The sequence below is a fragment of the Natrix helvetica genome (genome assembly GCF_964273705.1).
Source record: "Natrix helvetica genome assembly, chromosome: 1".
Taxonomy (NCBI): Eukaryota; Metazoa; Chordata; class Lepidosauria; order Squamata; family Natricidae; genus Natrix; species Natrix helvetica.
Genome location: NC_138548.1, coordinates 39,638,454 through 39,651,989, shown reverse-complemented (window position 1 = coordinate 39,651,989; position 13,536 = coordinate 39,638,454). Strand labels below are relative to the sequence as shown.

The window sequence follows — 13,536 nt, the reverse complement described above, 5'->3', positions numbered from 1 at the left end:
CTTGGTCTTTCTACACATTAATTTACAAATCCATACACCTGCTTGCATTGTACAATCTGTTCTAACATTCATTATAAGTCTTTTGGATTCTCAGGTAACCCCACAGTATTATCTACATACAATAGTGTACAAATTAATATCTCTAATTTCATTATAATAATTTCTTATACATTTATTCCTACCAGTATATACATGAAACAAGCAAAAGGATATCATGCCTCTTTGCCTTAGACCCTACTCACTGGTGAATCATTCTCTAAGCACTACATTTATTCTCTTTCATGTTTTGCTTCTATCATATCTGTGAATGATTTAAAGCACAATTCTACATGAATTGGGCCTCATTCCGCAAGAGATAAAACCTGGTTTATCTGAATGAAATGAAAAGGGGGAACAGAATTGGCCCACTTAATACTCTGATGGAAGATCACTAGGGTATTAGTGTAAAATGAGAAGTAAAAAATATCAAAAGCATTACTACAATGCTTTGCATGCTTCTGCCCATGTAGTTATCAGGAATTGTACTTAACTCCCTGGTGTCCATAATTCTCTGGATTTACTAGAGATAGTTATCAATTTATGAGCACAATTGGGACCAGACTTTACATTGCTAAGCAAAATGGTTGTTAAGTGAATCACACCTGATTTTATGATTTTTTGTCATGGTTGTTAAGCAAATCACTGCAGTTGTTAAGTAAATCACATGGTCAATAAGCAAATCCAAGTTCCTCCATTGACTTTGGATGTGGGAAACTGACTGGGATGGTCACAAATGTTGATCATGTGATCCCTGGGATGCTGCAACCATCTATTTATGGCTGCCATAAATACTGGCTGCCAAGTATCCAAATTTTGATCATGTGACTGGAAATGCTGCAATGGTCATAAGTGTGATGAATGGTCCTAAGTCACTTTTTACTGGCAGGGGGGTTGTAGCTCTAAAAAATGGTTGTAGGTCAAGAAGATAATCAAATTGACATTATAAACCAGGACAGACTGAAAGAAATCTCAAAGTATTCCTTGAGATTTAGTAATAAGTAAATGTGCTTATGAGAACATTACTTATTGAAATTCAGTAGTAGGACTGAAATAACAGAGTGGGTTTTATATATTTATCAGATGAAATAACACTAATTATTACTAGCATTAACTTTATGATGCTAGTAATATGTTATTTCATTGTAGAACCAGGACTGAAGGGATATTAACTTTAATGTATTGTGTTACTGATTCTCTTTGCTTCATATGCTGCACATATTGAAAAAATGTGTAAATGGAATTTTGAAAATTCAAACTTTGAAGTTGTGTGTTGCTGCAAAAAAAACCCATTTGTGAAGAAATTAGCAATGGACTTTTCTTTTCTAGCATTTGCGAAAGAATCTGCTACTGTATGTACTTTTTCCTTTGCTCTGGTCTGGGATTTGTAGTCTAACAGAGATCACATAAAATAAGTTATAGATGTGAAGTGCTGAGTTATACAACGGAAAATTAAAAGAAAGAGAAGAATTTTAAAAGTAGTTTTTCATATACATACTATACCACTTTGTTGTCGATTTAATAACAGAAAGAAGGTAAAGTAGAGCCCCTTAGCAAAATGGCCGGTTAGCTCAGTTGGTTAGAGCGTGGTGCTAATAACGCCAAGGTCGCGGGTTCGATCCCCGTACGGGCCATGGGTGTTTCCTTTTTCGTTGAAATTCAAATAATACAGTTGGGCTTTAAAAACACATCTTCAAGAAACGAGCTATTATATTTCGAAAGCAAGTCTGTCTTGCTTTCAGTTAAGTTGATGTTCCGGCATCTCGAGTGCTTGTCTCTTTCTCTGTGTTCGTCTTCAACCCTCTCCCAGACTTCCTAACAGCTTTCCGTGCAAAACGAGGAAATCAAAAGACATCCGATTTTAAGACCCCATGAAGTGCATAGTAACTAAATGGTGTTTGTATCTTTTAACTGTGCAGAACGAGTGCTGTTTTTTTGGGGGGGGGCTGCTTTCGCAAATTAAGTACCAAAGAAGGGCAAGGAAAGCGAAACAGCCGTTTTCTTTTTCACCGCCATCGCTTCTAAAGGCTGCTGAACCCCACTCCTTTTCGGATCGGGAGACGCCGGACGACGCTGTCGGCACGACACCAAGACTTGGTCCCCCGGCAGAGCTCCCGCTGCAGCGCTCAGCTTCCTTCTCCGCCCTTCTCGTGACGTATCGCAGCGAGCTCAGCCTACCCGCCCGGTGTTCCCCGAGACCTGGACTCCTGAGGCGCGAGATGGGGCCTTCCCCACCACCGCTTCCCTCCTAAGATGTCTTCTCTGGGCTTCAGGAGCGCCGCCGCCGCCGCCGCTATTTCTGAGGGCTCGGCACCAGGCCCTCCGGGCGAGACCCCGTTGACGCCGGTGTCCGAATTTCCCCGCTGGAAGCCTCATCGGGCGCCCGAGGCAGTGGCTGTTGGAGGTGCCCCTGGAAAATTACAAGGCGAGGGGCTCCCTCCACCGGTCGGAAAGGCGACACAGAAGGCCGAGAACCGTCGTACCGCCGGGCCCGTCGTATTACCTCAAGGGCAAAGCCCCGTCTGGCCCCCTCCCCTCTTGCTGGCTCTGAGTTTCAACCCGGAGACTTCCGCCTCGCTTTCGGGGTCTCGGCTGACGACGGTCGGCACCCTACACAGCCCGTCACAGCCGGGGCAGGATGGAGCTCAGGAGGTCGGACCCGAGGCAGAGCCTCTTGCTTTGACGGGGCCCCTTCTGGCCGAGGTAGAAGCACGCCATTATCGTTGATGCGCTTCCCAGCCTGGGAATCCCAGGGAATCGTAAATGGAGTCGTTAAACGCGAATTGTAGAGCTTGGCGTGGTTTTTATCCCGGGTTCCTGGTGCTTGTTTCCACTGGATCTGGCTTAAAGGATCCCGTGGATCGTGAAAAGTCACACCTCCCTTCGCTTTCTTCCCTTATCGCTTTCCGCCTTACAACACTATATAGCCAGTTTAGGAGACCACCTTTCAAAAGCAATCGGGAATTCGAATGAGTTCAGCGGAGGGCTACCAGAAGGGTGAGGGGACTGGAAACCAAGTCCTTTCGGGAATGAATAAAGGAATTAGGCACGTTAGCTTGCAAAAGAAAAACAAACTGAGAAGGGAAACACGATAATAAGGATCAAATACCCGAAGGGGTCTATCACGCAGAAGAGAGGGGTGGACTTTATTGCTTCCCAGAGGGAATCCTGAATCTGTAGGTTAAAACTCCAAGGGAGTAGGGCTCAGGGTAGATATCAGGGAGTGCTTTGGAACTGTTGAGTTTTCCAACAGTGAAATGGGTTAACACAAATTGTAAGTTTTCTTTCATGGATGTCTTCAAACAAGCAACTCAGTGGTTATCTGTCAGAAGCGCCCCTAGGACAGCATTTCCCAATCTGGACAACTTTGAGATGTGTGGACCAATTTTCGGAATTCTACTCATATTTTCTGGGGATTTCAGGGAGTTAAGGTGCACATATCACAATTTTTCCCAAGGTTGAAAATTCTGCATTAAAGAGGAGCCAGACTAGATGACCCTTGTAAGATTCCTTCCTAGTGTATGATTCTGCCTCTTCTTTTTTGACATGCTTTTTGTACTTTATTACTGAACACTTGCAACTGAACGAACTTATGAATAGATTCTAATAGAGTCTAGCTAATTAAGTGTTCTACACTGAAAAGCCCACAGAGGGATTGAGTTCATTCACTACAGTATTAAGTTATAATTTGGCATATTTGTTTTGGGTTGAATGTGATATGGGCAATGTAAACATGCCTTATTGAGCAAACCATAGTTAAAATTAATCATGTCTGAATGTGAGCTAGTCAATTGTTCTTTTGTTGTTATTCAAAATTTACTAGTTCTTAATTTACAAGTGTTTATTTAATGGACTTTCAAAGTTACAAAGGCATTGAAAAAGTGACTTACAACTGTTGCAGCATCCCCAGGGTCACCTGATCAAAATTTTGGTACTTGGCAACTGCCATGTATTTATGACAGATGCACTATCCAGGGGTCATGTAATCACTACTTCTAACCTTCCCAGCCAGCATCCAACAAGCAAAAACAATGGGGGAACCTAGATTTGCTTAAGAATCACATATTCACTTAATTTCTGCAGTTTTTCACTTAACACCTATGGGAAAATAGTTGTAACATCGTGCTTACTTAATAGCTGCTTTGCAGTAAAAAATTTGGGCTCCATTTTGGTCATAAATTGAGGATTACCTGTACAGTTGTCTAATAATGAAGATGAATTCACATATATTGAGGGTGAAGAAAACTTCATTTTAAAAATGATCCCTAAAGTTTGTATTGTTTTCAGCTGGATATACAGTGGGCTCCAAGCCATATTAGATGCAAGTGTCACTGATTTCAGTGACTTGCAAGGTCCAGTTTTTCTCTGTTTTATATAAAGAATTAAAATGCTGGATCTGGCTGTCTTGATCTGAATTCAGAAGCTCAGAAAGGTGGAAGTGGTTAGGGTTAGGGTGCATGGGAAACCTCCAGGGATATTAGGGCAATGGAGTGCACAAACAACTATTGCTGCCAGGATAACCATAGATAGCCCTCAATTAATGACCAGTCTCTTAGCAACCATTTAAAATAATCACAGCTATTACAACCTGTTTTTGAAATTCCAATGGCCGCACGTAGCCCATAGTCACTTGATTGCAACCAGCCCACATTTATTTATTTTCATGGCTGCTTGCAGTATCCCGTAGTCATGTGACCACAATTTTCTACATTTTTAAAAACTGGTTTCTGGGAAAAAAAACATTCACTGATAAAAAGGGGTTCAGTTAACAACCCCTGTGCAGGCTTAACAAATGCAGCGTTCACTTAATGGCCATCACAAAAAAAGGTCCTAACATCAGACCCAGTCATGTGGTGTATCACTTAATGACCACAGTTTACAACCATAACTCCAGGCTCAATTACAGTCCTAAATTGAGGGCTCTCTGTGCTATGGATCTGTTCACGAATTCATCCAATGTTTAATCTGTAGTCTGCATGGGACTTTATTTAAAAAGTTGCACAATTAGCAAGTTTGTTACCTTTTTTGCTCCCAAAAAAGTTCTAATGTATAGGATCAAAATACAATATAATTGTAATTAGAAAATGTTTATGACCAAATCTTTTCTACTTGTTCTTTAATCTTTCCTCTCTTTTTAATAAAACAGATGGAAACCACTCATTTCCAAAAAGGGTCTGATCAGATAAAAGAGAAGAAAAGTTTAGAATTATTTTCTGCAATAGCTCTGCCTAAAAATATAGCTGAATCTCAAGCAGTTGAGAAGAATTCTAAGCCTTTAGGACTCAGTGCCATTAATACTGAGATTTTTCAGATACACACTTTAACAGACACAGGATCTCAACATTTTTTCTTATGTAATTCTTCTAAACCTACAGTTCAACTACTTCTTCCAACCTCCCTACACCCCCCTGGACAAGTACCACTAAGTAAAATAATTACGCATGGGCAGAAACATAAATCCATTACAAAAGATAGAGAAGATTCTTCAAATGTTTCTTTCGTTCCATCTTGTTCAGTAAAATATCTTATAAATGAGGGGAAACAGCCAAAAGAGCAAAATATTAAAAAATCTCTGAAAGTGACGACTCGTTCTGGACGGATTTCTCGCCCTCCAAAATATAAAGTTAAGGACTACAAATTTATTAAAACAGAAGACTTGGCTGACTGTCACCCGTCTGATTCTGATGACTATTCTGAGTTGAGCTTAGAAGATGATGAATGCAACAAAGTAAAGGAAGTATGTGAATTATTTAACACCTTTAACAATGACCTGCGGCCAAAATTGTTTAAGTGTCAGAACTGTGAAAAATCCTACATAGGAAAAGGAGGATTATCACGGCACTACAGAATAAATCCAGGCCATGGGCATCAAGAGTCTTCAGAATCTTCTTCTATAAATAGATTTTCTAGAATGACACAGCTGGAGTGTACTGAAAAGGCAAATTGTGAAAGCAACCATCAACCTTCTTCACCTTTACCAATTACTCTTGCTTTAGTAAGCAAAAATGGATTAGCTGCAGAATTGGAAAAAAATCTTCAAAGTGAACAGCAGGTAATACATATTCTTTGTTAATGCATTTAAAGAGAATGAGCTGTAATCTGGTGCTACTACTGGTGTTTAAGAGTGATACCCCACCCAATATTTAAAAAATTTCTGCACTTTAATATTTTGTCTAGAGCTATTTTTATAATCTTTCCCCCAATGGCAAAGTCCGTTACAATTTACCTCTCAGTCTACTTGTACTGGGTTGGCTTTGCCTAGTGACACAATTTTTTCTTTGCTGCCGCCATTTATGTTCACATATTTAATCTCAATTTTACAAAGAGCAGGACATCTTGTTTCTTTTTTTTAATGCTGACCAACAGATCAGCAATTGTTCTTTCATCTTCATCAGATTCCTCCAGCTCTCCTCACTTCCAGGCAATAAATGCTGTTATTTATAGCTTATTTAACATACACAAGGACATAAATTATTCTAATCTAAAATTAGGAAGTATGACAAGAAAGGAATAATACTCATTCTGTGTAGTGCGGCAGGAAACATTGATGGCTGTTGCTTTCATAATCATCTTGAATGTAAAATATGAAATAAAAATATACAGATTACCACTTTATAATTTGAAAAAGTTTATAAGTTTACTCCCTCTCACCACATTTTTCCTTTTTTGCAATACCATATGTGTCAACATTTTTTAATCCATATCATCATTTTTTTTGTTTCAAAAATGCATTTGCTATTTTTGAGAGGTTTTAACTACCTTTATATGATGAAAACGTAGATTTGTTACTATAATTCCAAACTGATTGATGAATATATAAAACCAAAACATTTAAAACAATTCTAATGAACTTTTTTTTTTGAAGTCTGAAATTTCTGCAGAAGATAGAAAGTCTGAAGCATTCAGCACCCATTTGGGGCCTGGAAGAAGAAAGCGGCAGAGAAGATCATATCAATCAAAGATGGCTAATAGATCAAGATGTTCTACAACATTTAGCAGCCTTGGTCAATTATCTTCCAATTCTCTTGATAGTATCTCAGCAGAGCATCTTAGTAGATTTAAAAGAAAAGATAAGCTAAAAGAGGTATTGTTCCTTTATATTATTACTTATTCCTATTTATCTGCATATTAAGAACACTTTATGACATTTCTAAATAAATTATGTTCTTTAACAGCTGATTCAGCAGTGCACCAATGAAGAGTTTATGGAGCTGGTAGTTCCACGTTTGACAACAGTTGTTACTGTATTTGAATTCCTCCTGATGAAGGCAAGTCTTTGAAAGTTGGTATTTTACACAAAACCAGAAGTGGGTTGCTCCCGGTTTGGCCCGGATCGGGCAAATCAGTAGTGGCGGCGGTGGAAGGCTACGCCCGGATGCTTCTGCGCATGCAAACCAGTAGCCCCGGGATTTGTAACACTCCTCTACACAAAACCATATTTTCTAGTAAGCAAGAAGAATTTGATCTAATGTCAGCAAGGCAAGTATGATATTGCCTAACAGAAAATGGGATTTTCAAGGAAAGATTCAAAGAGTCTGCTGAATAGTATTAGGAAAAGTATATATGTGTAATCAGCTGAAGCCAGTTCCATTATAACAGAAATGGAAAAGAAATAAAAGATTGCAAATGAAATGTACAATTTTTATTTGTGAGCTTGCTTATACTTTTATATAGTTTTTGTTTTTGATCAGGCAGAGAAAAAATGTCAAACAAAAGCAACCTTTCCAGATGTTTACCGGGAGTTTGAAGAGCTCCATGCAATGGTAAAAAAGATGTGTCAAGATTATTTTAATAATTCTGAATTAAAGCAACCATTAGAAATAAAAGACCATAAGGTAAGAATAATTCAGAATTTTTTTGTTAGCAAAAGCTTTCTCAGTCAAATTATATGCAGATAAAGTGGATACTGCATTTCCTTAAAAAAGAAAACAATGAAAATACTAGCAATGTGGTTCATTGAAATGATAATTGAAAATACAAGCAATGTGGTTGGCAAAGTTTTTTGATCAAATTATTCTATATATGCATTCTTCCATCTTCACATAAACTGGATCAATATTCTGTTCTTATAATGTCCCATAAATGGTTATAAAGAAAACAAGCAGGATGTGAATACAATAACTTATCCCAATATAATTATCTCTGCAAATTGATCTTCTTAAATAAAACAAATCAAAAGAACACTTACTATTTTGTTTTGCTGGGCTGAACTAATCAACAAAGTAAGAATAAAAGCATAAAAGATCAAGACAACCTCAAAACATAATCACATTAAAAAAACAATGCCAAAAATGAAGACACTGCTCAAAAGTTTTTCCTTGCCCTTTTTGGAGGAATTCCAACACTGACAAACAATATAGTGCATATGTTGGTCAATCTGGTATACATTTCTCCTTTCACTGTTATATAATAATTCTTTCAGTCAATCCTAATCTTAACCCACTGTTTTTTGATATTTAATTCTAAAAACTCTGAAATTTAGGAGAAAAGATAAATGAATATCATGTGAAGCAGGGCTGTCAAACTCGCGGCCTGGATGCGTCAGGCACTGGCCATGCCCACACCTGGTTTAGTGAAACGGAAAAATGTCCTAATCAGTCACATGACCCTGCCATGATGCCGCAAGTTTGACACCCCTGATGTAAAGCTTTCTGAAAGAATTATTTTTTTAATGAGTGAAGCAGATGTTACAACATATTTAATTACTCAATTTGGATTTTCTTTTATTAGTAAGATTCTTGATAAGCCCTGAGTAAATCATTGCATTAGATTTTAGAAAAAGTGTGAAATCTTTAGCATGTAACAAACAGAAATGCAAAATACAGAGCAAATCCTTGATCGCTTTTCATGATTACTATATGAACAACTGGCTATTTTCTACAAATGGCACTTTCAGTGAAGTTTTTCTTTTTTGTGTTTAACAGGTAGCTGAATCACTAGGAATTACAGATTGTTGTCTTGAAGTGCCAAAAATCCAGGCAAATTCTTTTCCTGAATGTACTGACTCTACTGATCAACCTATATTGCTCCATATTTCAGGACAGAAACGAGCAGCTGAGGTATAAAATAAGTGAATTTTGTCATAGTAACATGTATATATTTTGCAACATTATAAGCATGATAGGATGCTTTTATTTGTTATAAATCTATCTTCTGCTAAATTTCAGCAATGGGTTGAAAATCGTTTCTCTTTTTGCAAAATTTGTACTTTGCCTATAATCAATATGATATAATATTTTATTACACAGCATTGCTCCCTAATGTTCTCTTAATAATAGAATTAGTATTAGAGTGTTTCCTTTGAATGAGAAGGGTGTGAATAATCTCTTGCTTTGGATTACAGTTATTCTAATTCCTGCCATTAACCATTTTATATACATCTATTGGCAATTGTAGTCCAACAGTAGCTGTAAGGGCATTATCTATTCCTGCCTGGTTGTTGTTTTTTGTCTTATGTATTGCAGCTAGAGTACAAAATATTGAACTTTGCAAAATCTTCATTTAGTAACCTCAATTACAATTGGCAACTCTACGGTTAAACAATTGCTAAGTGAAAGTGTGATTGTGCTTATGGCTTTACTTCATCTTTCCTTGCTCTACAGTTTTGTGAAAGTCATCAATGCTTCATCACCATTGTAACTGCATATGGTCACTAAATGATAGAAAGGTTTGATTTGACTGAAAGCTAGTACAGCTTTTTAATTGGGAGCTTCACAGAGTTAATTAAAAGATGGGTAGCTACATAAATGTTTTGAATATAATAAACAGCTATGGTTTAAATTCATGGTTTATTACTGAGTGCTGTTTTGTTGTACATGTTTTTTAAAATGTATTTTTTACCAGGTTTCTGCTAGAGAATGGAACAATTGCCTAGGGCTTTCTCATGGAAGAGGTACCATCAATATTAACAATAGAATCAGCTGCAGGCATGGATGGGGCACTAGAAAGTTGCCCACGTGATTCCCGCCCCCCATGGAAATACGTTATTCAATTTCTCCATTTATTACTTGCCTATCTCTACTTTCCTATTGGAAAATAGTCTTCAGTTGCTTATTCATGGGTTTGAGAATAGATGGGGATTTCCATTCCAAATTAAAACCCCTTATACGAGAAGCCATTCTTCAAGACCTGTGGTCTCTAGAGAATAGAACTCAATCAGGCACAGTGGAATATAGAGAAAATGAAAATCACAACCCTCTGTTTTATGCATGCAAAACACACTTCATGTTTTAGCACTATGACAAAACCAAGTGCAAAGATTCCTAGGAGGGCAGTTTGAGGGCAAATTACAGATATTTCTAAATGAAGAAATGGAAACAGGTGGAGAGGTTCTGGAAATACCATATGAAGCCTGTTATATTTGGGCAAACGTTTTCCATTCCCAGAGCCAACAGCTTTGTACAGCTTTAAGATTGTACAATTGCTGCTTCATGCATTTACAATTTACATTACACATCTTTTTTCACCTTGGCAAACTTTCAAGGTTTTCAATAAAAATACCAAATTTTATGCATAGTGAATGAAAACTAATCTTGCAGTATTCTATATTCAAAAAGCTATATAGATTATTCTTTAAAATGTGCATTTAAATTACATCATTTTTGTGTGTTTTCTTAAGTTTTAGAAATGTACAGCAAAAATTGTTCTGCAAAAATAATATTGAAAAAAAAAGAATATGAATTGCTCCAACCAAGAATTGTGGATGATAAAGCTAATACAGATTTATGTGATCAACACACTCAAGAAAAATTGAACATTTACGGCCTTTAAATACACCAGGATTACATTATATGAGATGCCCAACTGACTATAGAGGATGTTTACAAGAAGAACAAAGATAAATTCAAGTTAGGACACAGTAAATGAAATTTATTATATCTCTTGAAACATCTGAAAAATACAGTCATCATTCTACTTGGTTTTCTTCATGAAAAAACAGTAAAAATAAAATATATCAAGAACTTAAGAAAAATGCTGTCAACAAATTCTGAACTTTCTTAAAACTAATAATTTCAGCAGTATTAAACATCACAGGAGTAGTTCATCAGTTTAGATCTCAGGAAATTGAAAATTCCAGCTTCATCCTTCCTTGAAAATATATGATTAATCAACTTAATAGTATTTTAGTGGAAGAAAAGAAGAGAACGTACTAAGTACAACATGATATGTTGAAGATTGTGGAAACTGGGAACTTTTCTTGGGGGTATATAGGCTTTGCTTCTTCCTGGTGCTATACATTATACATCTATTTGTAACAGAATTTGCTGGTGCTATGTACATTATACAAATTCTTTTGAAAGTTGCAGCACTTTTAACAGATACTAAAATTAAACCATCATAAAAATATTTTTGAAAGAGTTTTGAAAGTCTACCTGAAATGTATATTAAACATGAATTTGTTTTTATTTCTACAAGCTTGGCCGTATTTAAGATATAGCACAAGTTCTAAAAATATTCAGGTTTAAGTGTAACCTCCCCAGAATGGTAATTTTGCTAATCTGGTTCTAATAATATTGTCTTCTCTTCAGGTATTCGGGAGCAGATTGTCTTTTTCTATCCATGACACCAAAATGATAAAACTTGCATTGGGTGCTACCATGCAAGTTTTATGCTTTTGTACTTGCATTGCCATATTGCCCACAATTACATAACTTACAGAATTTGCATCATATCACAATGCACTTTTGTCACTTTGTCCCTACTTGCACACGCCTTTGTCTGCATAAGAGATGTATTGGCTTCCTAAAAGTCAATATTCTCATAATGGCTGAATGAGTCAAATCTGCAGGAAAGCTAGCAGTACTTAAAACATAATGTTAATGAGGGGCTTTATCAGTGGTACTATAGGGCGTTAACAGAAAATGAATTTCTCCTAAGAGACAAATATGTTGCACCAATTGTTATGGATATAATAATGCTTGACTACCTATAGTACTATATAAAATTAAGGACAGCTGCCAGAATTCCTTTTAAAACGAACATTTAAATTATTGTGTATGCTATCCTGAATAAACTTTGAAAAAAACCCAGTGCTTTACAGATTGCTATTTCTATCCGATTTCCAATTTAATTTTACTTTTTTAAAATATAGAAGAGCTTTATTTGAGATTTAAAGTACCTACAGATTGTTCTTGATATTGAATCATTTTAAAGGTATCTATTATTAGACAGTGGTGGGATTCAAATTTTTTTACTACTAGTTCTGTGGGCATGGCTTGGTGGGTGTGGCAGGAGAAGAATACTGTAAAATCTCCATCCAACTCCACTCCAGGGGAAGGATAATGTAAAATCTCAATTCCCTCCCCACTCCAGGGGAAGGTTACTGCAAAATCCCCATTCCATCCTGATCAATTGGGACTCGGGAGGCAGAGAATAGATGGGGGCGGGGCCAGTCAGAGGTGGTATTTACTGGTTTTCCAAACTACTCAAAATTTCTGCTACCAGTTCTCCTCCAATTGTAAAATATATTGTTGATTTTCCCTAATCCAAGTTACTATGAAAACACTTTGAATCCATAACACCTAGAGTGAAGAGTTCAACAGAGTATGATATAAAAGAAATATTATAAAATCATTGAATTTATATTCATGCCATATGACAGGGGTGGCGAACACGCGGCTCGCGAGCCGCATGCGGCTCGCGGCCAAAATAAATGAGGCTCTTTGCCTCTTACCATTATTTAGTATACTGTGGCTCGGATCATGTGCTAAACCCGGAAGTACGGTCGACGCGACGACGCTTGCCTGCGCTCCACCAGCTCTGAGCTGGTGGAGCGCAGGCAAGCGTCATCGCGTCGACCGTACTTCCGGGTTTATCTCAACAGCGCCCTCTGCTGCGCCCAAAAAAATAATGCTTCAAAGTCTAGCACAGTTGCTGCAGGATTCCAGTGAGGTTCTAATGATTGCTCAAATTAATAATAATGGTTGCATATTGAAGCTCTGGGTTCAGGAGCAGCAGAGTTTTAAATAGGAGAAAACATTTAATTGAATTTCCATGGTTAGTATATTTCCCAAAATTCTACGAGTGTTTTTCTCACAGCCTGTAATTGTAATAGATATCAAAGATAATCCAAACTCATATATATATTATAATACATATATTAGGTTAAAGGAAGATAATATTAGGACCAGGCTTTACCCATGTATAGGTTGTACTCGATTTACAATCACAATCTCGTCACTGAGCAAAGCAGTCATTAAGTGAGATATGTGACTGCTTTGTTTAATGACTGCAAGTGTGGCATTCCTGGTTGTGGTCATCAAGTAATCTTGTAGGTTGTTAGGTGGACAGAGATTCCACTTATTTATGGATTTAAAAGTTATACAGCAGCTCTAATGGGTTTATAAAAATTTATAACAAAAAACACCTGACTGAGCATGTTATATTATGTGTTTAATATATTATTGTCAAAATTATATGCTTTTGTGTGAGTGTTTGTCTGTTTTGGCAGGTCACTGCGTGGTGTGGCTCTCTGACTCTCAGTTTAAAATTTTGGCTCTT

The 13,536-nt window shown here is 37.1% G+C and overlaps 1 protein-coding gene across 3 annotated transcripts; it reads left to right on the top strand.

The window, feature by feature from the left end:
• Positions 1-1,360: 1,360 nt before the first annotated feature.
• Positions 1,361-12,073, top strand: ZNF839 (zinc finger protein 839). 3 transcript variants are annotated; one of them, XM_081939042.1, is made up of 8 exons: positions 1,361-2,739; positions 5,183-6,088; positions 6,902-7,120; positions 7,212-7,308; positions 7,732-7,871; positions 8,961-9,095; positions 9,880-9,928; positions 10,661-12,073. In XM_081939042.1, the coding sequence occupies exons 1-8, from the start codon at positions 2,290-2,292 to the stop codon at positions 10,804-10,806; spliced, it is 2,142 nt and encodes a 713-aa protein (XP_081795168.1). In that variant the 5' UTR covers positions 1,361-2,289; the 3' UTR covers positions 10,807-12,073. The 3 variants fall into 3 exon arrangements, with proteins under 3 accessions (XP_081795168.1, XP_081795170.1, XP_081795169.1); XM_081939044.1 differs by lacking the exon at positions 9,880-9,928 and having other exon boundaries at positions 10,655-10,789; XM_081939043.1 differs by lacking the exon at positions 9,880-9,928 and having other exon boundaries at positions 1,362-2,739.
• Positions 12,074-13,536: the final 1,463 nt, after the last annotated feature.